The 27,583-nt window shown below is 31.0% G+C and overlaps 1 protein-coding gene across 5 annotated transcripts; it reads left to right on the forward strand.

Annotated features, from left to right (window-relative positions):
* The first annotated feature begins 97 nt into the window (after positions 1–97).
* LOC134721664 (putative leucine-rich repeat-containing protein DDB_G0290503) lies at positions 98–26,100 on the forward strand. 5 transcript variants are annotated; one of them, XM_063584803.1, is made up of 26 exons: positions 98–211; positions 3,373–3,444; positions 3,867–3,952; positions 4,238–4,311; positions 4,626–4,729; positions 5,067–5,256; positions 6,113–6,235; positions 7,291–7,430; positions 7,645–7,768; positions 8,051–8,168; positions 9,043–9,148; positions 9,428–9,659; positions 10,139–10,299; positions 10,671–10,967; positions 11,448–14,552; positions 14,836–14,961; positions 16,685–16,843; positions 17,287–17,638; positions 18,763–18,915; positions 19,558–19,678; positions 20,196–20,320; positions 20,764–21,038; positions 21,333–21,527; positions 21,906–21,998; positions 23,389–23,408; positions 24,377–26,100. In XM_063584803.1, exons 2-26 carry the CDS (start codon positions 3,409–3,411, stop codon positions 24,399–24,401), a joined length of 6,540 nt encoding a protein of 2,179 aa, XP_063440873.1. In that variant the 5' UTR covers positions 98–211; positions 3,373–3,408; the 3' UTR covers positions 24,402–26,100. The 5 variants fall into 5 exon arrangements, with proteins under 5 accessions (XP_063440873.1, XP_063440871.1, XP_063440870.1 ...); XM_063584801.1 differs by lacking the exon at positions 23,389–23,408; XM_063584800.1 differs by lacking the exon at positions 23,389–23,408 and having other exon boundaries at positions 24,466–26,100.
* Positions 26,101–27,583: the final 1,483 nt, after the last annotated feature.

Below are 27,583 nucleotides of genomic sequence, written 5' to 3' on the forward strand. Positions count from 1 at the left end.
TCATATGTTAATAAGACAAAAGTTAATAATTTAAAAAGAGTTATCGGTGTTATCATTTGCACAGTTTTACAATAATAAATATAAATTGAAATTTAAGTTCGTTTCTTCGAAGTAAATTAGAAAATTCCAAAACGAGGCTGGCCGCTGAAATTCAAAATAAAGTTCTCCAGCTGAAGATGCGAATGGCGTAACTTACAAACAAATGCCTATGGTTAGTTTCCATGAAATGTAGTGTCTTTGGTTTGTTGTAGACTAGATGCCAACACAATTATTTTGATATTTCAAACAATCCCAATCAAAATGCAATTTATTTGGTATCGACTGAAAGGTCGGGCGTCATCACGTCGAAATAATGTGTTGTTATTATTATAATTTGTAAGGGGTCAACCCACGGTTAAAATTTCAAATGAATGTGATTAAAAGCTTACTTGTAAGCTCCAATTTCGTCATCTTGTTATCAACTTTCAAATTCAAAAATAAAAAAAATCGTATCCCCCCTTTTTTTTATGTAAATATTGAAGCTGCATATTTGTGACTATACAAAATAGTTATGCGAAATTTGATCTATGACTTTACAAGCAAGACTTATTAAAGAGAAAATAATAATGTATAATCTTCAGTGTTTTTTTCTGATGAAAGAGAAACCGTGAGTAATGAACAGGTGCTTGCATGAATTAAAAATATGGATTTACAAAATGTACATGTCACGTACCAAACAAATGAAACATATTAACTTCATTTTGAGTACATGTAATCACTTTTTGGGGTAACATGACAAACTAGTCCGAGATTACTCTGACGTCCAATGGCTGTTTTGCCAGACAAGCTGGGGCCGTGGGACGTCCGAGCTAGTCCCAATTAAAAATTGGATATTTGCCCACTCAAAAAAGATGCGCTGCTTCGTCACTTCTTATGCCGACTGGAAATATATTTATCGGGCATCAACCTGTTAATTTTTCATTTATCTCTTCATTTTATAGGTAAGTTTCACCTTCCTCTCAACCTTTATTTTTCCATATTTTAACAGTTTTCACAGAGACCCATCGATTTCCGCATTTTGACTTTCACTTTCAAATGGAGGTCAAGTTACGAGAGAGTTTGTGGTCTCGAGACTCAAAATATGCAAATATTTATAATTTCTACCTCCTTTGTAGGAGATCAATGTTTAACATTTAGTAGCCAACCACGATTTTTCACCTCCTTTTCAGGAGATCGGTATGAAGCATTTAGTTCTGACCACACTACAATCGGAAGCTCTTGGATAACATATTTAGATAACTTGCATCGTAAATGAACGAGATATTACATTATGGTCATTTGCATAAATCATCATGAAAATGAAAGGCAACATGCCGAAATCGATAACTGTCTAATTATGAGAAAATAAAGGTTGGCAGGTAGGTGAAACTTACATAAATGAAGAGATAAATGAATAATGAACAGGGCTCACACTACTTCAGAATTATAGGGAGAAGTGACTTCTCTTTTTGAAACTGATAGGGAGAAGTGGTGAGATTTGAAAGAGAAGTGCTCATTCGTGCGGTGCGCTACAATGTTTGGATTTTACTTTAGTATAAACAGTCATTTGTAAATAATGTTCTTTTTATATTGTTCAATTCATATCTGACTGAGTAAACAATTAAAGTCACATTTCAAATTAAAAGTTGTTTAAAATTTACTAAGGTCCTTGTGAGAAACTGCCAACTAAATATCTAGCACTAAATTGTTTTTAATTTTTTTTAAAGGTAAAGAAATTATAATATATCAATTGCAATTTAATTAAAAACTATCTTGTGTGTGAAATTCAGTGTTTCTCATCAAAAGATATATAAAGGTAAGCTGGGCCATAATATATTGATATTAGCTGATTAGTGTAATAGTTTAAGAGTTAAGCAACTTTACAATAGTTAACAACAATCCATATAAATTATTGGGATTTCTATACACCAATCAATGATGAGTTTATTTAGATGTAACCAAAAGTGTAATAATGCGTGTGGAATTCGTAATTTTTCCTTTTGGGATCAATATTCTTCTGTCAGCTGTTCCATCCGTGCATCCGTAGTAATTTTTGTTAAAATACCGATTTCGGTCATAGCTGGTCCGTTTCTGATCCGTAGTGTAGAAATCAATCAACAATGGCGGACAATGCAAGAAAATTTACAAAAATAAACGATGTTTGACAAGTTATTTGGAAAGGATAATGACGTTTTTAATGCAATAAATGGATTGAACATTTACTGGAGGCAACTTTTATCACGTTTAAATGAAGTAACAAACTTATTTTGCAGCCGAAAGTTAGGTTGATGTACATTTTCGAGTAACAAGCACCGGAACTTACGGAAGTGCACGAAGTGATAAAAAGTTGTATTTTTATCAAATAACTTGCTACACTTTGCAAAAACAATGCTTCAACGTCTTTTCTTAAGATAATAAATTGTTTAAGTCTGAATTTCTTAAAATATCAATAAAAAGTTGATGTTTCAACAACTTGGTAAAAATTGAAAATGTCCGATGACATAAGCGACTGAAAGCGAGTATTGTAAACAACAGGGCGACTTGTCTTCGCTTTTGGGTGTCGAGGAAAGCGAAGTGACGGTCGGGAAAGCGACTTCTTCGCCCAAGTCGCCTGGTAGCGTGAGCCCTGATGAACAGATTGATGCCTGATATATATAATTTCAAGGCCGTTAGTCCACATAAGAAGCGACGAAGCAGCGCATCTATTTTGGGTTGGCAAATATCCACTTTTTGATATGGGACGAGCTGGGACGTCCCATTAGCTTGTCTGGCAAAACAGCCATTGGACGTCAGAGTAATCTTGGACTAATGACAAACCAAAAATTATCAACACACAATAATATTATTATAATTTCCCAATGTCTTATAAAACTTATGACATTCTATTTAGTTAATGTTGACAGTTTTGTCGAAACATGCACAAATTAATTACCAGTCATTTGCCAATGTCCAATAGAAGTTCACAATAGGATTTTTGTTTAGTGATTAATGTCAATGTGACAGGTCACAAAAATAAAGATATAAATAAGGTCTTACAAAGGTATCATCAATTCATCATGTACTTGGGGTTTCCAAACTGATCCGTATGTTTTTACAAGGATTCTTTTAGAAAACAAAATCACCAATACATCAGTTTTCTTCTTTCAAGTAAGGAAACAAATTCATATTGAATGTGTATGGTCCCATGTGTATGTTATAGTTGTGAAATTATTTCCATAATCTGACTACTGACATTTTTAGAATTAATGTTGTTCTTGGGCTTTGAATTATTTATTATTTACATCAGTGAATTTATCTCCAATGGTAAAAGAGTTATCTTTAAATTTATAAATAAAAATGTTGTAATATTTTCAGATTTTAAATTTCATTCATGTATGACAAAGATAAACAATGGACAGTAATAAAAGAAAAGCACTGATTGAATGGGTATGTATATTTTTGATTAACCCTTAAATGAACATTTTATTTGTTAATTGACATTGTCTCATTGCTGGCACAATCATCTCAATGTAAATTACTCTTTGATGCTCAATTGTTCATCTTTCCCTACACATTTCTTTTTCTGTTGCCATTTCAAAGATTCTTGAGAGTTTGATTTCAGACTTCTTTTATTCTAAAAGCTTCATTAACTTGAGACCATTTCTGTCTTAGAGGTCAACCAGGATTGTGTATAAAATATTGCAGTAAATGCTGACTGTCAGTTTACAAACATACATGTATATAGGTCTTTTATCATCATTTAGACTAATTTATACAGATTTTATTTTCAGTGTAAACCCTGAGTCAAGCTGCATAAGATCTTTACACAATACATTTATATAAAACTATATTCTTTGTTTTACTTTCAGGTTAATTCTTTAGTTCCAAGTAATTCTATCAGATCGGTTTTAGATTTACAAGATGGAAAAGCTTTTATACAACTTTTACAGCTATCGTAAGTATAATGAGGAATAAAATAAAGAATTTAGATAAAGTTTATCAATGATATTAACTTTATAAACTACAACATATTTGTGAAAATCAGAAAAAAATGTCAAATTATTATACTATATAGACTACACTTAAGAAATAATAACTGCTTTAATTTATAAGATATGTAAGTGTAAGCCATGTCTCCAAATTTTTAACATGTGAACCAAAGGTTGAAATATATAGAAATTTTGTGGCTATAATACATCATGTTAGTTGCACGCATATTAATTATGCTATTTTGTTGTAGCGATGAATGTTTAGTTCCTGAGGCACCACAGACTTCTCAACAAAGATTAGATTTAGTAAAACAGTATTTAGAAGGTACTTACTTGTATTATATCTGCATGTTTGTGCAAGGTCATATAGACCAAGCGTTTTGATATTCACTGTCTTCTCCAGTTCAATACAAAATAAATGCACTTAATGCAATATTTCCCTGATGATGACAAAACTGCAAGGGTGATCATGAAATTACAATTAATCCTTGCAAGAGCAATTTTCAAGTTATTCTGTAGGATGAAGAAACAAGCTAGATCGTAAAATTCAGGTTAAGCTAATGAATGAATTTAATCATTATCTTCAACAAATTAACAAAATATACAATAAAACTACATTGCAATATTCTGTATTTTTAGGATTTTATTCAGTGTCACTGCTGCCTGGAAGTACTCTCCTAGACTTCAAACTTATTGTTCAGGACAGTGTTAGCAGAAAAGACAAAGAATGGGAACTTGGAAAGGTTTGTTGTAAAGTATAAACATGGTAGCCGAAAAAAAAACTAAGTTAGGGTTTATCAACAGAATCCATCTGACTCCTAATGTCTATCTTTAAGGCTTTGTTTTTTGGGGCACTCTAGATAGTAAATCATCAATTTTACTCAAATTATAAAATTTAAAATATATGATGATTTGCCTATTGTTTATTTAAAATACACTGATTGACATTTTGGCACTCTAGTTAACTATATTTCTCCCATTATGGTAAAGTGTTCACACATTTGTCATACTATCTAGATCCCCTGTTTCCAATGTTTTGAAGTAGATATGTCATTTCTTTTCGTTTGCAATCTGTTTTAGATATTATTAGCATTGTTGGAAGCATGTGTACTAGAGAAGAAGAACAATACATTTGTTACCACGGCAACAAGTCTCCCAGAATTGGCCCAGATGGAGATAATGCAGATGTTACAGCCAATGATCATCAATGCCCAAGACGTGGGTAACCACTTGACGGAAGACTTTGCTGATATCTTAACTAAAACTACAGGTTTGTTTGGATTGAATGTATATTTTAAAATGTGTTTTATTTTTATGTTTAATTGCTTGCTAGATGTAAAAATGAATGTATGTGTGCTTGTTGTACCTTCTTTCTTCTTTGTAGATCACCTTAACTGTTGTGTCATATTTATAACATTAAAATAAAATTGGTTTATAAATTATGAAAAGAAAAGGAATTTAAAATAAAAATATACAAGACTAAGTTTACATTAGATAAATAGAAAAATATAGTGAATAGATATGATTGCCAATAAGACAACTATACACTAAAGAAAATAATAATGAGAGTAAAAAGGGGATAGCTCTGTCACATGCAAATAATTCATGAATGAAAATATGAGTACACAAAAAAAGCAACAAACCTTGTAATTAATATAAAAATTATTTGATATTTTATTTTTGAGCCTTCTGAATTTGTCATTTACCTTTATTGGAGTGCTAATTATAATCTTTTAAATAGAAGATTTCGAGGAGAAAAAAAGAACAATACTTCACAGAGAGTGTTGACTATTTAAAGTTGTAATAAAATCAGAATTTACATTTCATATGAATAATTTTGGATAATTTTTATTAGCTTAAAGTTAAATGAAAACTATTGTTACTGATTTTCTGTTTCAAAGTTTTAAAAAAGCTCACACACGCAATTAGAAACAACATGCTGTTTATGACATCCCATTTGTGTAAAAGACATTTATTTTATTTTGATAAAAAATGTAGAAACATACAGGTTTGGCCATTTATTTGAAGACCTTCAACATGAGAAAAACATAAAAAAAAACATAAAATCTATTAAGTATTAATTAATAACCTTGCACCCTCTCGGTACCTTGTTTTTCTGTTCTTAGACACCAATGCTCACCAAGATGCTGCTCTTTTCTTCCAACTAGTTACCCAAGGCAACATGAGTCGAGTGACATCAACACCAAATGTGGACCATTCTTTCAACTTTAGTAGATTTTCAAATCATGGTACTGGTTTGTTCTTTTACGTTCTTCACTTTTGCTTTTCTTTTGTATTTTGTTCACAGCATGCTGGTAAATATTGTGAAGAATGATTACCTGCAAGTTGATGTTATTTTAATATTTATTTCCAAGTTTTGTTTTTGCTAATATAGTTGCTTACTAACATTTTGTTTAAAGATGCATTACCTGTTTTAAAAGATAATGAAATGCTTTTAACACATTTGAAAATGAATTTAATTAAAAGATATTAATTTTATGTATTTTCAAGATACACAGATTTTTTTGTCTTAGGTTACAGACTGGATTTCAATAATGCTTCAAAAAGTTCAAAATGTTTAAAACTTAGTTTCTGCAGTGATTCTAGACTGTTCATGGACCTTTCGTTTTATAAAATTACCATAATAGCCATCACCTGAATAATTCAATCAGTTTGACTGATGATAAATAAAAGTATATATATTTTTTTGGGGTGGACAAAATATTCATATTTGTCAGTGGATTTGGAATGGTTGGAAGATACTTTCAAAGTCTGTCACATTCCTACATACTGTCTTTGAGTTATTTGAATATAATTTTTTATTTGAGTAATTGTGCATAATAAATTTTTTTTGAGTAATTGTGCTTAATATTTTTTCTTTGAGTAATTGTACATATTAATTCTTTATTTGATTAATTGTGTAAAATAATTATTTTTTGAGTAATTATGCCTATTGCTTTTTCTTTGAGTAATTGTGAATATATTAATTTTTCTTTGAGTAATTTTGAATAAAAATCTTGGAGTTCTTGTGAATCTTTGAGTAATTGTACATGTAATGGACATGTCTAAAGTAAAAGTTTGTCTTCTATTTACTTACATTTAAATGGGACTTCCCTCATGAGCTAGCATCTCAGATTAAGAGACTTTAAAAACAAACAATATTATAGTAGAAAAAGAGAAATTGTATTTCATGTAAATTAATAACAACTTCAGACATACATGTGTTTCTGACATTGTTATGAACCTGTAATGTCATTTGAATATTACTGTTATGAACCTGAGATGTCATTTAAATATTTTCCAGTGGCTAGTCCTGTAACTCATCAACAGTTTAATACAAGTTTGTCATCAGAAATAGCCTCTCCTCTCAGAATGATGACCATAGCCAATTCACCATGTACACCACTAAGTGCATTGATGCAGTCACCACAACTGGCTCAGAAGGTATTGTACAAATCTATTGGCTAATTTTCAAACAACTGAATTTTATTTATACCTTATATAAAATTGAAATTTGTTTTAAAAAATCTTATTTTTTTAATTTTAAGTACTTATATAACCAATTAAGGGTGATAAAAATATTTTTTAAATATATATGAGGAACTATGAAATTAGATTATAGATCATTATTAGATATGTATATGCATTTTCATTACAGGCACTTATTAGACAGAGAGAGAGGGAAATTAAAAAGCTTGAGTTGTCGCTGCAGAATGAACGACATCTTAGGATAGAGCTGGAATTTGACCTTCATGAAAAAGTGGAAAAGTTAAATGATAAAGGTACTCATTTTTATTTTTCCTATATTTTGTTTATTATTATTCATCCCATTGCAGCCTTGAAAGTATGATCCTAGTTATTAATCATACATGTTAAAATTGTTTATATATATATTTTGATACAGCTCCTGTGGATTCTTTCTTCGTTGCTCTATGGGTATTTGGGTATATTTTAAAGCCCTTAACATTATGATTTTTTGAATTTCGTTTAAAATGCAGAATAGGAAGTCAAGTGGCATCATAACCCATGCAACATGATTTATGAATGTTTTGTGTTTTCTATAGATAATAAAATAAAAGAATTTGAGAAAGTCGTGAAACAACAGAGAAAAGTTCAAGACATGGTAGATGAAATAGATACACTAAGACAAGAAAAAGAGAAGAATGAAAAGGATCTCACAAGGTATTTATATCAGCACCCTTGCAACAATAAAAAGAGAGAGGCAGAAGTTACCATGTGCCAATCATAAAAACATAAGTTAAAAAGATAACCAGTTACTCAATGACCAAAAGAAAAACATTAAACATTCCATATTGCAATACAATACCATAGATGCCAACCATTACAATGTTTGCGTAGTTTTTCCGATTTTGCGATAAAAACTACGCTATTACGGTCAAAGTAGAATAGTTACGGATTACCAATCATCGCCATTCAATTTTGTAAAACACAGATTTTTATCATTACTTTTACGTCCTGGTCCGGTATTTAGAAAACGCCAATGTAATGCTTCTGGTTTCTCTGGAGTTATCAACCTATTGTTGAGTAACTAACTGACTTCCGAAGAGGCAAACTTGCATTTATGAAGTAACTTTTCCCCTTTCTAGAACTGTACTAGTCGAGAACATCTGAACAATAAATGAATGGAATACATACTTCAGACAACATGTTAAACGACAAATTTCGTGCACATCACTTTGCAACCACTTGTCGGTAATCTTTATTGGTTAATGCACGTTTATGAATGATTACTGAAAACTTTTCAAAAATACGGAAAATTTGATGGTTTGTTACTGATTGTGTCAAAAGGGGGTTGGCATCTATGCAATACTCAAAAACTAAAGTTTAAGCAACATTAACCCAATCAAAAATTGTAGGTAATTGTACACATCATGTTGATCATGGCAAGGAATAAAGGTAATGCTAAGTTGATGGAACAATTTTATTTATATAAACAGCTGCATTCATTATTTTTCAACTAAACTGAATATTATGGGATATATACTTTTGATTTTCCGATTTGGACATTTATAAAATTTCTTTACTTTTTTCCCAGGGTTCAACAGAAAATGAATGAACTGCAGAACATCAAAGATCATTATGAGATTGTAGAACAAGAAAACAAACAGCTTACAGAAGAGTTTTCAAAAATGAGAACAGAGGTATGATTTGCACTGAAAGATTTAATCTGTATGTATGTTTAAAGTCTGACAAAATTAAATTAAAAATAGTTAGCATAGTCTTCTCACATGTTTATACAACCAATTTATAGAACTGTTTTTGTGAGAATTTCATTTTGTAAAAATGTTCAGTGAATACTACGTTATGACAAATTTTCGTCAAGTTATATGACAATTGTATCATGTTTATCTTGCACTTGATTAATTTTTGGGTGCATTGTTTATATTTTTTAATTAGTGAAATTCGTCTTTTATCTGTAGGTTCAGACTATGGACAGTTTAAAGAAGAGTCATGAGGAATACAGAACTCAGTGTCATCTCAAGTCTGTTAGATTGTCAGAACTAGAAAGCTTGATTCAACACAAGAATAGTGAATTGGAAAACAAAAACATTGAGATGTGTCATTCAGAGGAGAAAAACAGAAATCTAATTAGTCAAATTGACAGCTTAAAAAAAGATCAAGAAGAATTTGAAGAGCTCTTAAGTTGCAGAGGTAAGTACTGTATAATACCATCAGAATATGTAATGAGGGATGTTATAGAAGCATGGTTTGTATTTGTCTGTAACCATGGTAACATTGTAATAACAGTTGACAATTTTATTTACAACTGATTGTCACATTTTTTTGTGCAGTGAATAAACGAGACCCTATTTGAATTCAGGGTCATAGGTGAATGGTTAAGTTCACATGATTTTATAGTTTAAAAGTGCATCAATCTTTACATTTAAAAACTATTAGATGCAATCTAGCTATAGATCCTTTATTTAGCTATTTTGACAAAAATGATATTATACGTATTATTAAAGTAGGTTGGAAGACTATGAAACTTCCATACAGAATAAAATGTATAACTTCAAATATTGTCTGTTTTTGAAATCCATTAATTTTGCAGTTTGTTAAATGTATTAGATAGTCATAATTTTAACAAGTCATTTTCATTCAATTTATCAATATCAATACTCTCTCAACAGGTGCTGTAAATGGTGAAAGTATGGGTGTAATCAGTGACAAACGGATAAAGGAATTGGAAGATGAAATGGCACATATGAAGTCATCGTGGGTTGAATTGTCAGCTCATGAACAACTAAAACAGAAACTTGATGCTGTATCAGAGGCTAGAGATACATTTGAGGTTGGTTAGATCTATAGATTTGATCAAATTGATTGCCACTTTCTTTACATTGAATAACTTCACACTATGGAACAATGTTAAAGTACCCAATCCAAAACTCAACATTCAAATATTTACCTCTAGTAGATAAATTCAAGTGACATATAATTGTGAATGTGTCAGCTGTCAGATCAAACGTTAACAGTTAGTAGACTTTTTTTTATAAAGGCATTTATATTTATTGAAGAGGTTTTTAAAAAAATATTGTATTATGAACTGTCAATTCTATTATATTGAAAATATTTCTAATGAAGTTCATTACAAATCCAAAAAACAAACTGTATTTAAACTGTTTTAAAGTAAACTCATCTTAAAAACTATCTTGTCTGCAGGCAAAGTTCAGTGATGTTCATAAACAGTACTTGGAAAAAGACAGTCAAGTAGACCAACTTCAGCTTGAAGTTTCACAACTTAAATCTAGCATTGAAGTTCACCAAGAAAATCAGACAGAGTTGGAAAAGAAAGTTAAAGAAGTGGAACAAGAGATTAACATCCTCAGGCAGTCAGAAGCCAAACTTATTTCATCTGAGGAATCTGCTATAGCTGCCAGGAAAGCTGCTGAAGAACACATCCTGACACTACAGAAAGATCAGTCACGGTTACAAACAGAGTTCAAGTTAACACTGCAGGTCAGTCAACATACATGAAACTGAGAAATACTTGGTCTATCGTAGATGAATTTCTGGGAGAAATAAAATAGACAAAACATTTTGAACTAAAAGTTTAAACTTTTCATTCAAAAATTGTTTTCTGTTAGAAAATAAAGAGGCTTTTCAACATAGTCTTTGGGCACTTTTCTGTCTTTTCCTAATATTTTTCAACTTTTATTTGTTGTAAATTTCTTTTAGTTTTCAAGAATGAGCTTCAGTCCATATTTTATCAGAAAATTACTTCATTATGTAGGAATAGGAAAACATGTGAATTAATACAAGCATGACACACACTCTACACTATCTGTCATTTTCATCAGGTATGCTGAAGGTAGAAAAACAATGGCAATAACATCAGAGCATCTACAGAAAGGGTATAAATATCTGTAAATATTTTTGGTCACCTTTCCATATCGAGTTAAAATACATCTAATTACACTCTACTTTATTGTTTTGTAGGAGTTAGAGGGCACTAAACAAGCAAGTGAGAACAGACGTCAAACCATGGCAGCATCAATTGATGTGGCTTTGTCTGAAAAGAAAACTCTAGAACAACGCCTTCTTAAATCTAATCAAAAACTTGAGGAACAAGTCACAGAGCTAAAAACAAAACTTCAGAAGGAACAGGAAGAGTCGGCCAAGAGTGAGGAAGCAATGAAATCTAAAGTACAAGCCTTGCAATTGTCACTGAAACAGACAGAAATTCTTTTAGAGAATGACCAATGGACAAAGGATAACACAATAACAGCAATGAGAGAGGAGCTTAAGGAAATTCAGGAGGAACTTACAAAAACAGAAAATAAACTTCAAATTGAAATTGCACAATTAACTGAAAATAAAAATAAACTTGAAGATCAAATCTCAGAACAGAAAGATTTATATGTGCAGAAAATTGATAATATTTCATCAGAATTACTCACTTTTAAAACGACCGCTAGGCAAAAAGAAAATGACATGTGTGATAAGTTGCAGAAGGTCAAAGATGAAAATATTGCTTTGAAAAATGAACTTGATAATTTGAAGGCAGCCAGTGACAAATCAGTATCTACAATGGAACAAAAATATTGTAAATTTGAAAATAAGGCAAAAGACCAAGAAGAAAGCCTTAGGAAAGAACTCAAGGCTTTACAAGGAAAATATCAGTGGAGTCAACATGACCAAGAATCACTTTCTGAGGAAATATCTGATTTAAAAGACAGTATAAAAGAAAAGTGCTTGGAAATTGAGAACTTGCAAAGTGAAATATTGAATCATAAACAATACGAAAATGATTTGAAAGGTCAGGTGTCTCAGATAACAAATAGCAAAGAAAACTTACAAAAGCAATTGGAAGAAATGAAAGAGAATCTTAGTGTTGAACAGGATAATCATTCTGAATTAGTGAATAAGATTTCACAGGAACATGAAACTGAGATACAGAAATTAAGAAATTGTTTGTCTGCCAAAGAGGCAAGTAGTTTAGATACACAGCAGAACCTGGAAACATGCATGAATGAAATACAAACTTCACTAGAAAAAGAAATGGAGAGAGGAAAAGAGAAAGAGAGATTATGTCAAATTCAGATTGCTCAAACTAAAAACCAGCTGGCTGAACTACAAGGGAAATATGATAAGCAAACAGCAAGTCATAATACTATTCAAACCACCTTGAATAATGAGCTAGAACAACAACGCATTACAACTGCTGTGTTAGAGGAAAAGCTTAATAAGGAAATTCAAAAAGGTCAAGCTGAAGTGAATAAAGTAACAGCTGAGTACAATGAATTGGACATGAAATATAGATCTGTGACTGATCATGAAAGAACACGTGACAGCAGGATGAAGGAATTACACCAACAAATATCAGAACTGGAAAGTCGTAAACGGGACTTGGAAAATCTGACTGAGGAGAAGAACGAGAAGGTTGATGACCTTACTGGTCAGATTGTTCTGATTAAGAAAGTGGCTGAATCTAAACAGGCAGACAATGATAAACTCTGTTCGGAAAATAAAAGTTTGAATGTGAAAGTAGAAGATTTGAATGAAAAGTTACTGAAAGAATGTAAAGAAAACGATGAAATGAGACACAAACATAAAGAGATTAATTGTCATGTAAATCAGTTGGAGAACCAATTATGTGAAGTCCATAATAAACTTGAAGACACTGAAAAAGTGCTGGAAGAAAAATCTTTGTCTCTTAGTCGAGAGATTGAAAATGTATCTGAACGTGATGCATTGATTTCTGATTTGAAAATTTCATTACAGAATACAGAGGAAGAAGTTGTATACGCAAAAGAACAGGTTTCTGAACTAACTGAGGAGAACTCTGAATTAAACAAAAGTCTTGAAAATGTGAACAATGAACTGAAAAATTTGCAACTTGTTTTCAATAATAAAGAAATTGAATTGAATGAGAAGATTCAGACATTATTAGAATCTCATAAAAATGAAATTTACAAATTAAAGGAATCAAGTGAGTCAGAAATTAAAGTGCTGAACTCTGAAATTGAAAAAATGAAATCTGATTTGCTTTCATGTGATACTGAAATTCTTAGACTTGAACAAGAAAACAGAGATCTGAAGTCATCGTTGGAACAATTGAAGCAAGAGCATTCACAGGAATTAGAACAGATTCAGAGCGAGAAAGAAACAGTTTTAAATGAATGTGAATCAAGACTGAAAGGAACAAATGAAAAATTGTATAATGAAAAGAATGAACTTATTGAAAGTCATAAAACGGAACTTCAGTCACTAAATTCAGAAATGTCAGAATCAAAACAGAAGTTTGAAAATACCATTGTTCAACTGAAAGAGCAGTCCAAAAATGATTTAGAATCATTTAAAAGTGAATTTAAACTTCAAGTTGAAAGAATGACAGCTGAACTTAAACAGGAACATGAAAAAATGAGCAGTCTGAAAAAGGAATGTAAGGTCAAGGTCTCTGAAACTGAAAAATACTGGCAGTCACAACTAGAGCAGCTGCAAGAGGAGTATGCTCAAGCTAGTGATGAACAGAAACAGGAATATGATAGTCAAGTTCAGGAACAGGAAGTCAGGTACCAGTCACAGTATGAGGCACTGGTACAAGAGAGGGAAATGATCTTGTCCAATCAGAAGATGGCATTCCAGGAAAGGGTGAATTACCTTGAAAATAGGCTTACTCAAAGACAAACTGAGATTCAGACGTTGACGAAAGAAATGGATGAGGACAAAGGAAAGACAGAAACAGATTACAAACAGAAGCTGGCTAATATTGAATCTATATTGAAGAAAGAAATGTCAAATCAGAAAGACTTGATGAATGAACTAAAACAAAATAAGGAAAGGGTCAATGAGCTTCAGTCTGCTTTGAGGGAAAAAAGAACAAGCTATGAAACTTCTCTTAAAGCCAGTAAAAATGCCTGGGACTCTGACCTTGATAATCTTAGAGAAGAGTACAATGGTAAAATGTCAGAACTTGAAAGAGAGAAGAACAGACAAATAGAGGATGAGAAGCAAAGAAGAATAAACATGGAAGAATCTTGTCATCATCTGGAGGATAGAATGGAAACATCGTTACTTGAAAACAATAGCTTGAAACAACAGGTAATATTGTTAACTTAATGAATCAAACAAACATGAAATATTTTAATTTGCAAATAATTGATAATGTAAGGAATTTTAGGGGCAATGAACAGTTTAATTGTGTGACACAAAAGTATTATTCTTTATCTTGCAGATTCAATATATACCAATAGTAAAACAACTAATTCATGGCATATTAAATGTTTTTTATTTGCTGGTTTTTTATATGCATATTTGAGCTGTTTTTTTACATGCATATTTGAGCTCTATTTTATTATTAAATAAATATATTTATATATTCCAGTTGGCTGCAGTTGAAGAAGAGAAAAATCAGCTTATCCTTGACTATGAAAAGACTTTAGATTTGAAAAACAATGACTTTTCCAATCAAGAACAGTTAAAAAAGAAAATAGAAAAGTTTAAATCACAGGTAAAAATCTAATCCAAAAAACATGTTTATTTGTAGATTCCCAAATTATTATTCAGTATAGTAAAGTAGAAGCAGTAACCAAGGTAGTTTTCATGATGAACAAACTTGGGCTTTTTAGCTCACCTGGCCCGAAGGGCCAAGTGAGCTTTTCTCATCACTTGGCGTCCGGCGTCCGGCGTCGTCGTCGTCGTCCGTCGTCGTCCGTCGTCGTTAACTTTTACAAAAATCTTCTCCTCTGAAACTACTGGGCCAAATCAAACCAAACTTGGCCACAATCATCATTGGGGTATCTAGTTTAAAAAATGTGTGGCGTGACCCGGTCAACCAACCAAGATGGCCGCCACGGCTAAAAATAGAACATAGGGGTAAAATGCAGTTTTTGGCTTATAACTCAAAAACCAAAGCATAAAGAGCAAATCTGACAAGGGATAAAAATGTTTATCAGGTCAAGATCTATCTGCCCTGAAATTTTCAGATGAATCGGTCAATCGGTTGTTGGGTTGCTGCCCCTGAATTGGTAATTTTGAAGAAATTTTGCTGTTTTTGGTTATTATCTTGAATATTATTATAGATAGAGATAAACTGTAAACAGCAATAATGTTCAGCAAAGTAAGATCTACAAATAAGTCAGCATGACCAAAATGGTCAGTTGACCCGTTTAGGAGTTATTGCCCTTTATAGTCAATTTTTAACCATTTTTCGAAAATTAAAGTAATCTTTTACAAAAATCTTCTCCTCTGAAACTACTTGGCCAAATTAATCCAAACTTGGCCACAATCATCTTTGGGGTATCTAGTTTAAAAAATGTGTGGCGTGACCTGGTCAACCAACCAAGATGGCCGCCACCGCTAAAAATAGAACATAGGGGTAAAATGCAGTTTTTGGCTTATAACTCAAAAACCAAAGCATTTTGAGGAAATCTGACATGGGATAAAAATGTTTATCAGGTCAAGAACTATCTGCCCTGAAATTTTCAGATGAATCGGTCAATCGGTTGTTGGGTTGCTGCCCCTGAATTGGTAATTTTGAGGAAATTTTGCTGTTTTTGGTTATTATCTTGAATATTATTATAGATAGAGATAAATTGTAAACAGCAATAATGTTCAGCAAAGTAAGATCTACAAATAAGTCAGCATGACCAAAATGGTCAGTTGACCCCTTTAGGAGTTATTGCCCTTTATAGTCAATTTTTAACAATTTTCATTAATTTGGTAAATTTATGTAAATTTTTACCAAATATAGTTCTCTGTTACTAATGGGCAAAGTTCATGATAGATATAATTGTAAGAAGCAAAATCGTTCAGTAAAGTAAGAACTTCAAACACATCACCATCACCAAAATACAATTTTGTCATGAATCCATTTGTGTCCTTTGTTTAATATGCACATAGACCAAGGTGAGCGACACAGGCTCTTTAGAGCCTCTAGTTTTTTTTATTGAAGAGTAACAAAAGATTGAATTATAAAACAAAAATGGCTATATAGATGAAATTAAGCAAGCCTCAAAATTTGAATACTTCCTAGCTTATGACTTTTCTTGGAACTACTACTTCTATCATGTTTCGTCTTGGATTCATCGAACAATATTTCTAGCATGTTTCTCAATCTAGTTGGCAACATCTTTGTTTATAATGTTATGATATCAAATTCATAATTAGCAGTCAAAATGATGCAAATTGCACTGATTCCAATATTGTGTATTCAAATATTTCATTCGTTTTAGGTCCAAAAGTTAGAAGTGGAGAAAAGTTTCCATCGAGATCAATTAGACAAAAAGGTTAAAGAACTGAAAGAGGAACTTGAGTATAAGGAGGAACAGTGGTCTGAGGAAATGGAGAGTGTTAAGAAACAATATACAGAGGCTAACCAACAGAAAATACATGTATGTAAAATATCACTTATTCATTTTATACTAAGATCAATTGGTTATTTTATTGGTTTAGTTATTACAAAGACAAAACTGCAGTTGACTCATAGATAATTGTATGTAGATAGAAAGGCAACTTGACATGATTTACATGTATTGTAGTCTTGAGTTATGTCATTTTGATAATAAATATGAAATAATTGTGACGATAAATTCACATTGTTTTCTACTAGTGAAAGTTTGTGGGTTTTCAATTTGTGACCATTTCTCAAATTCTCATTGTGTACATTGTATTCATAAGGCTAGAATGCATTATTGCTGTTTTTGAAATTATATCATAACAAAGATTCTGAATAGATTTTTTAAAGTTACAAACAATTTCTTATCCTTTCAGTCAATCACAGGGAAAATGTCTATTTCTGTATTTTGATTATTTATTTTTGTTATTATCACTCCAGCTTCAACAACAGATGAAAAACATTGGAGAGAATACTGACAAGAAAGACAAAACAATTGCACAGTACCAAAAATATTATGCCCAGAAGAAAGAGACCAATCTACTGTTACAACAAGAGGTTGCCGTCAACAAAAAACTGGCCGACAACTTCAAAGAAAAAACTGAGAAGCTTGAGACAGAAATGAATAAGTTGAAAAACAACTACAAGGCAAAATCTGAAAAGTTGGAAAAAGAACTAGAACAACTGAAAGTACATATAGAGGAGCAGAAAAATAAGTTCTCTAAGACAGAGACTGAGGTGGCGCCAGTGAAATCTCAACTCCAGGAAGAACTGAACAAAAATAAATCACTTCGTAAGAAGCAAAACTTTAGAATATTAAGAATGTTCACTACTTTTGTTTTTGATGTTTTGTCTTATATTGGGAATCCTCTATACATGTAGTGCCATTAAAAATTACCAGCCATTCCCTACTTATGTTTTTATAATTTTACAAAATATAGTAAAAAAAGCCATTTTGAAATCTAATAAGATCCTTGTTATTATTTCATTCTTTTTGAAAGAAAAAAAATAACTTAGAAAACAAGGGAGTATCATTTCCTGCCAAATTTTGAATTTCTCATATCTCAACATTGCATTTTTTTCTGCATTTTTTGGTTCCTTCATCAATGCGGATCAAGAAATTTTCATAAGTGGGGGCCCACTGACTGCCTAAGAGGGGGCCGCTCCAGTCATGCTTCAGTGATTCCCTTTATAAGCAACCAAATTTTTCACAAAAGGGGGGGGGGGGCGCCCCTCCCCCCTAAATCCACCTCTGTTTATATTTACAAACTATCAATGTATAAGTTGTTGCATGTTGTTGTGAAAAAAGTAGTGAACATCCTTAAACAAAGTAATTAAATAATATGAATTTAACAAACAGAATACATTTAATTTGAGGATTTCAGCTGCATACAAATATATGTGGATATATATTTATATTCTTGAGCTTGGCATTATGTAACATTAATTTGCCTCAATGTCTGAAAAACTTTCAGTGTAAAAGTATACTAAGCAAAAGAAGTAATGGTCATAAAAAAAAATTAAGATGTATTAAAAAATCCGTTTTGTATACCAGGCATGTGTAAAGCGTCATCATTGACCTCTAATCAAAATAATTTAAAAAAGGCCAAAAGAAGTACCAAGTTGAATTGAAATGAGGGCCAAAAATCAGAAATAACATCAGGAATCAATTTTTTAAATTTTTTTTTGAAATAATATCTGAACTCTGATGATTAATCCATTTCATATTCATATAAATGTACCAAGAGTATGAAGAAGATGTCAATTTTTAAAAAGAGACAGCAACCTTAAAACAAACGGCAAACCATTTATACCACATTATGTTCTTTATACTGTATAAAAGTTTCTTGCTTTCTTAAATCAAACAGTTACCTTTACTGGATTACTGATGTACTGATTTTATTTGTCACTTGATAGAAAACAAAGTGAAGACCTTGGAAGTTCAGTTAGATTATGCTGATAAACAAGTGAGAGAACTCCGTCATAAGTTAGATGATGCTGGCACAGTGTTTCTGGGAGATAATACAGAATTCATGAAGTTAAAGAAAGAGTCTGATGTTAGCCTCATGGGTAAAATAACATTTATTTAACATATCTTATATATTAACAATCATGACAATGAAGATTAGATTGGAAATGATAATGAGTCAGGGCTATTCCAGAAAAAAATGTAGGGGGGATTGGAAGGCAGTTTTTGTCAGCACCCGCCAACCAGACAATTGTAATTGAGAATTATAGTGTGAAAAGTTGCTCTGATACCCATCACCCCTGTAGTATTAATACAGTGTGCCTTCCAATCCCCCTATACATTTTTTCTAGAATAACCCTCAAAAGACACATTGCACTTTTTTCTCTTCAAAACAATATATATTTCCTGTATGAAATAGCCTTTATGCATAATTTGTTAAAATCTACAAAAATATGATTTATTTATGTTCATATGCTTATGTTAGTCATATATATAAGTAAAGAAATCCACATGATATCATTTGTAGATTCAGCTTACACAAATCACATACATGTATTATCTTTGGGTTACATTATATTTGCTTTATTTTCCAACTTGAAGACAATTTTTTTTTTTTACAATTGAGTGATTGAAATGTGATTATGAAATAATTGTTTAAATATTAGTGTATGTTTTATATTTTTTATATATTTAGTATATAGAAAGAAAAATAGTATACGTTTATCTTTTATTATTTTTTATAGAAACCAGTTTCCGTGATGATGGTGGTCCACTTACTCCTTATAACCTCCGATCATCAACTTCAAGAAAATTTTCTCTTGAAAAGAACCCATCTCAGAGTTCTTTACAACATCAATGTAAAAGGTTTGCTATTCTGTTACTTTGTATTTTATCATATGTTGGATCGAAATGAAGTTGGTATTTATATGCAAATAAGAAGATTGAGCATGATTGTCAATGAGACTATCCATCAAAAACCAAATAATGTAAACTTTAGGTCATTGTATGGCTTTCAACTATAAGCAAAACCCATATCCTATAATAAGATACTAAGACAAATCAAATTAGAAAAACTGCAGCCTCAATAGAATCTGTGAAAAAAATTCAGTGAGTTTTAACTGGTTGTTTACACAAATTTGCACATGCTAAATGATCTTTGGGGGGGAAAAAGTGTCTCAAACAAAAAAAACAAAAAATATGAGATTTGACAGAAATAAATTATTCATCTGATATCAATGCATCAGAAGAAAAGGAATGCATAGCAAGGACTAGTTGAAAATGTTGAAATTATTCATAAGCTAAAACACCCAAAAAATATTTCTACAAACCTTATTTAGTTGAATGGTCACCCTATGAATTCTGATGTATTTATTTTTTACAGTGATGGAGATGAGAAGAGTATTTCTCCTTTATCCTTAAGAAGTCATGGCAGACGATCATCACTATCTGATCCTAATCTGAATGCCACCATAGCTAGTATAGATTCTGTACGATCAACAACCTCAAGTAAGTTATTAAATATTCTATGTAGTAGTTTTTTATTAAATGTGAATTTTTTTTTTATTATTCAGATACTGTTTACATATAGTATAGTTTCGGGCTGGGTTAATTTCTGAAACACAAAGAATTCTCAAATATTTCTCTCATGAAAATAGTTTGTAGAATGAAACAATGTTGATGTGAGGTGCCAATTTATTCATGTTGAATTTAGTAGCTGCTTTTTTTATGAGCTCTGTTTTATCGGTCAATATGGTTTTTATGCTTTTCAATGTTACAATTTTGTGCTTTCAAAATTTCTAGTGTGGAATGTAAGTGTTCAAAATCATTCACACAGAAACTGGTATCAAATTTTGCTTGTGCTTTTAGGTTAATTAACTGATTTTGAAAACTTGTAATATGTTTGTATAAGTAGTATATTGTATAATTAAAAAACTGAATACAATTTTCAGAAGGTATGAAAAGATTTGTCAATGATGAGGACGATGAAGGTGAAGTACTTGAATGGAAGAGACTTGGTGAGTTATCACGAAGAAACACACTTTGTCTTCCACATCTAAAGACATCATATCCTGTAGAAACACAGAAGATTCAACTCCGGGTTTTCCCTGACAGACAGCTGCAGCAGAGCTATCTGAGTACCAACAGTCTGAAGAAAAGGAAACAAGAATTGGTGGACGAAGATGATATAAAAACAGAATTTTATGACAGTACTAAGAATAAGCAGGTAGACATTTGTTTTTGGTTTTTTTCATGGCTTTAGTAAAAGATTGCTTACCAAAAAAAAAACGATATCTGAAGAAATCTAACACAATATTCATGTACAAAAAAGATGAACATTTTATTTGATATTGTGAGCATCATCTCTTAACACCATTAAATACTGGTTGATTGAGAAAATTTCAGACAATATTATCATAAAAATTGTTGCCCTTGAATTTGTGATGTTATCCAGTCAAAATGAATGTTACATAAGAATTCTTTATCAGCCTATCACATTTGAATCAATGTTCTTTTGCAGGCCAAACATGTAAATACAGTTTATCAGAAGCCAGGCCCACCTACACCTGGCAATTCTAACAAGAGGAATTCTAGAGGGACTCCAGGAAGAGGGTTACTTAATTCTCCACGGTCTCCAATGACCAGTGGTAGGAGGCGCACACCAAAACGTACTCCAAAGAAGACCCCTAAAAAGGAGACAAATGAAAATGTTAAGGTAAAAATTAAATCTTATATTCAAGTATTTGAAGTCAAGTTTCTGTTAGAGCTCTTTTTATATGGCGCCTAAGGTGCATTTGTGTGAATATGAGGTGCATTTTTAGCTAGCTAGAACCTTTTTTAAACAGCAAAAGAAACAGTTTAATTATTGGAGCAAGGTTTAAAATGAATTCTTTTAATCAATATATGCATGAGATCTGCAGTTTTCATGAAAAACATTCAAGCAAGACAGCATTAAATGAAATTATTCATTACTGAAAGGGACAGTACATTTGTCATTTTTCCTGATCCACAAAATTGCTCACCATGAACACAAACTCGAACCATTAGAGATAAAAAAAAAAATAGATTTGAATAACGATTTTTCTGCTTTCAGCCTGCTACAACATTTAGCATAGGATTTACTCCAAAGAACAAACGTTTGACAAGGCAGCATGGTTTTGTGTCAGCTTCTAAAAGTTCAACGAAGGTTAGTAAGTTGATCAACATTTTCGAAAAGAAATCTGTATCAAAAACACCAGACACCCCCTTGGAACAGAAGTCATCACCAGCAAAAACACCATCTCCTAGAAACAAGAGGCTTTCAATATCCAAATTAGCCAAAGAAAGGAGGTTCTCACCAGCAAATACACCATCTCCTAGAAACAAGAGGCTTTCAATATCCAAATTAGCCATAGACAAGAGGCTTTCAACTACAAAAATGACAAGTCCTCAATACAAAAAGTCCCCAGCTTTTGCCACAAGAAAAAGGAAGTTAGCAACTTCCAAAGTACAAATATCTCCCAAAAACAGGAAGCTGTTGCTATCAGAAACAAGAACTCCTAGAAGTCCTAGAAACAGGGAGTCGTTGTCAAGGAAAACACCTAGATCTCCAATAAATAAAAAGTTGTTTTCGTTACAAACACCAACCACACCAAGAAATAAGAAGCCACCAACAGGGCTCTTACTGATAACTACACCATTAAAAAACATGGGCAAACAGCTTACACCAATGAAAAACTTAGCCAAAGTTTTCAATAAGCTGCAAACTACACCCAAAAAAATGACTGCCAAAGTAACTCCCATTGTTACGAAATAGATTGTGCATCTTCAGATTAGATTCTTATTCATGTATTTTTTATAAGATTGAGTGTAAACAAATTTTAGTGCATATTATTCAAGTCAGACACAACTATATTATTACATGTATTTTACTACAATAAATAATTATTCTAGTGGATATTTTAAAATATAAAATAAATATATAAAAGCTGATTTTCTCAGATGAATTATAAAAATTAACATTCTTTTTATGAAATCAAATGATAGATGTTTGGCAGGATTTGAGTTTATTAAAGGTACTTGAATGAAATAAAGAACTTTCTCTTAGAGGACTACATATATATGAATGTCCATGATATAATATTGTAAAAATAAATCTTGTTAAAATAGGAATTATTAACTTTAAAACTTTTAAAATTATCACCTCTTGAGGAAGTGTTTATCTTTCAAAAAATATTGTAATATAGATATTGAAAATTGAATAAGTAGGGACCCAAAATAAATTGTTCTGACAAATGTTTTGTAAATATCAAATTTTGATATTTTGAAGTTTGACTAAGTATTTATGTGCTCTTTATTAATAATATTTATAACATTATTTAAAAAAATGTAATAGTAACTAATTTTTTTTAATGTGCTTAAATTACCTAATTGCAAAACGTTGCCAAGATATTTGTATTTCTTTTATTTTAAATACAAATTGTATTATTAATATTTTACGGCCATTGTGGCAAAATTATATGAAAATCACTGCTTTACAATGAATAGATGTATATTATCTGTCCCACTTTTCTTGTCTGTTTTGTTGTTGACTTCAGCTGTCAAGAATGTTAACATGGTAGGCATTAGACTGATATTGTTTTCCTAAACACACTGATCACTGCTTCTCATTTGCTTTTAATAGCAGTTTTAGTCCAGATAAAAATAGAAATTTCTGATTAAATGATTTGAACAATTTGATATCATGATTTGACTTTTTGAATAGCCTAATGAGGAGCATTTCTCATTAACTTGCATGATTTCAGAGATTTTAATTATGCAATATTTGTACACCAAAACATTGTTGAATGGGGATTGTTTAGTTATCACTTGTTCATTTTACTAATGCACATATTATCCTATTGCACAGAAAGTTTTGTTAATTGTTTATGCACTTTTTAAATTTGCATAGATACATGTACATGTGTATGATATAAGTTTTTTGTTTTTCAATTTCCATAATTGACAAATATTGAATCAGATTGGACAAGTGAAGTCTTAAAAGTTGTCACTACAAATAGACAAAGACATTTTGGAGCACTTTAATTTCATATTAATAGTATTCTCAGTAGAAAATATATATACTAGAACATATGAAAGTAAAAGTATTACATAGGGTACTCACCTCAATATATGCATATATATAAAACAAAAACTTTTAAACCAATCCTGAAGGTTTGGGAAAAGTAAATACATATTAATAATACACAATATATAAAAAAATAAATTGAGGATGTTGTATGATGACCAATGAGACAACTCTCCATCCCACCAGTGACCAAATGACAAAAAATTTAACAAGTATAGGGAACCATACAGCTTTCAACAATGAGCATGATGAGAAAAACTCATATCCCATAGCCAACTATAAAAGGCCCAGAAATGACATGCAGAAAAAATCAAATGAAAATAATAGAGAAAGTATACCAGTACATGTATTTGAAATTGTCCATTTCATAAAAACAGTGTGTGTAATTATTCATAATTCCTTAAATATTGTTTGTATAATTTCTATAATAAACTAATCATGTTTTTTTCTCTTTTCAGGGACATAAACCTAGACAGCCCTTAGCCGTTAAGAATTGTTTCCAACAAACTGGTGTGTGATGAAGTTGTATTTTTTATTTATTATACAGCGATTCCAGACTCTCAGGAGGATTTGTGAAGTCGTTATTCTGGACTTAAAATGGATATTTTAAATCAATTATTGCTCATAAATATTTTCTAGCTTTTTAACAGAAGTATGATTAAATTTGCATGGTTTTTTTTAATGACATTTTCATTCATAATTTAATATTTGTTTAAATGCAAAATTATTGAATAAATTAAATATGAATTAAATAATGGAAATATATATCATGTTAAATAAAATTGTCAAGATCATAAAATGGTTGTGAAATGAAGAAATTAGTTGTGACATGTACATAATGATTATATAAATTTTTAGGGTGTAATATTATAATTTTACTCACACACCAAGTTTGAGTTGGACAACTGGCTTTGTCTTGTTTATTTGTATTATTGTAAATCTATGCTTTTTATTTATTTTAATGTAGACTCTTTAAATACTCTGAATCCCTTGTTTCAATTGCCTGTAATGTAGATTTATTGTAATTCTGTCAATTTACAAATGAAGTGTAAGCTTGCATGCTGAAATTGTTTTATATTATTTAAATATGATATGTCATCAAAACAGAATTAAAAATGTTTTTGATAATTATCAAATATTATTTGTTGAAAATTTGTTCATTGACATGAAACACTTTCTTTAAATGTTTAATTGAAAATTCAAACAAGTGAGTTTTAAAAATGGTACACTATATTTAATATTTTCAATTATTCCTTTTAATTTTAATCAAATTAGATGCATACAGAATTTCATAAAATTGGAAATATTGACCAATAATTTATGCATTGCTTTAATTCAATTGTGCACACAATTCAAAATTGTTTCTAAAAAAATAAATAATTGGGGCTAGATATCTCCTATCAAATTATATTTTAACAATTATTTCCTTTTCATACACTTGTAAATTTTATGATAATAATTTAAAATTAAATTTCTCTAGTTTCATGTTGACATTGGTCTCCTTGTTATCTTTCTTTCCTTTCTATCTTTCTTTTTTTGAGTACAACTTTAAAGCGAAAATATGCAAAAGCAAATATTTTTGTCTGAGATATCGTCTGAAATTCATATTTTAATATCTTCAATGGAAATTGACAGAACTACAATATCTACAGAGTAGACTTTTAGTGCCTGATGCTAGTCATAGTGTATAGTGATGAGTGCTTATAGATGTGAGAGTGTATGGTGTGTTCATATACCTGTGTATGTTACATTTTTATTTTCTTATTTTTTCTTACCTAAAAGTTGCTGCCCAAATGCAACAAGAAAGTTTTTCAATTGATCTCAGAAATTGTAGTTTCCATTGTTAAGTTCATTCATACTCATTTCATGCAGTGACTTTTGATCCTTTCTAAAATTATCGTTTTTTGTAAACAGAAATTTTTATTATGCAATGAAGTGGTTAATATTTATAAAATCGTAAATTAAATCTATGTGGTTTAATGGCTTTTCAAATATTCATGCTTTTTAGTGTTTTATAGGGCATTATTTCCAGATTTTCATATAGAGAGCCAATATTAAGTCACTGCTTCCATTATAATCATGTAGTAAACTATTGTATATCTAATGTAAAATATGTAAAAATCTTCATTGTAAAGCAGTGTATAAATTGTCGTAACCAAGCTAAATAAATCATATGACAGATTATGTGTGTCCATTTTTATTATCTTCCAAAATGCTCCAGTTTGTTATTCCCCCTGCTTTTAAAAAGTTGGGGTTTACTGTTTTACATCCATCCATCAGTCCTTCTGTCCCATGAATATTGTACGTCACATCTTTCTCAGGAACTGCAATGCAAATTTTCTTTTAGGGTTTATATAAGTCAGCTTCACAGTGTGATGCGTTTTCAGATTCATCACTCAACAACTTCCTGTTTACCAAACACTTGTACCATTTTTCACATGATAGCCAAGTTGAAAATGTTGTCACATTTTCTCAAAAAAAACTCCTGTTTACTGAACACGTGTATCATTTTACACTTTTAAAATTATCCACTTTCAGTGCAGGTATCATCAGTGAGTAGTAGCTTGCAGTTTCACTAGTTTTTTAAACTTAGAAGATAAAAAGTAACTTTTCTGTCATTTGAAAAAAACTATGAAATGAACCTTGTTCATATAATATTTCTTGACAAGTATCAAATAGACATATTTTAGCTTTGGCAACAATCAGTTTTAATTATGATTATAAATGTTTAAAAATTGTCATGCAATATTTTGAGGCAACTTGTGCATGATTTAAGGTCGAGGCATTCAAAATTTGCATTTTAGTATAAATATGTCTAAAGGGAAATCAGATCCTTCTCCAGTGGTGAGTCCAATTGTGTAAGTATTTAAAAATATTAAAGCAGGAAAGTTTTGGAAAAAGAAAAACACTCCAAGCAATATGATGTTCAAAAATTGTCTTATACTCTAAGGCCTTAATAATAATAAATTTGGGATGAGTGCCAATGACACAACTTTCCAAGTCACAATTTGTAAAAGTAAAAATTATAGGTCAAAGTCCAGTTTTCAGCACTAAAGCTTTATGATAAATCAATAATATGCCCCACCCACGATAGTAGAGGGGCATTATGTTTTCTAGTTTGTGTGTCCGTTCGTCTGTCCCGCTTCAGGTTAAAGTTTTTGGTCAAGGTAGTTTTTGATGAAGTTGAAGTCCAATCAACTTCAAACTTAGTACACATGTTCCCTATGATATGATCTTTCTAATTTTAATGCCAAATTAGAGTTTTTATCCCAATGTCACGGTCCACTGAACATAGAAAATGATAGTGCGAGTGGGGCATTCGTGTACTGAGGACACACTCTTGTTTAGTCTTCATGTCCTACAGATTGAATTCATATGACCTTGTCCTACTTTTGTGGATCAGTGATCAAGGTTAATTTTCCTTGGTTGAGTGAAATTTAAAATGGAAATGGGGAATGTGTCAAAGAGACATCAACCCTACCATAGAGCAAAAACTATTCAATGGGTTTTCCAACACGCGAGAAAATCCTGCCCTAAAACAAATATTGTGTTTTAGTTCAGTGAATATGGACATATTGAACTCCAAAACATGTATCTCAGATTCTATTGACAATAGGTCAACTGTTTTTGGTTGGTGGAATGATTATTAAGATTACACTTCAGAC

The sequence above is a fragment of the Mytilus trossulus genome, chromosome 6 (assembly GCF_036588685.1).
Source record: "Mytilus trossulus isolate FHL-02 chromosome 6, PNRI_Mtr1.1.1.hap1, whole genome shotgun sequence".
NCBI lineage: Eukaryota > Metazoa > Mollusca > Bivalvia > Mytilida > Mytilidae > Mytilus > Mytilus trossulus.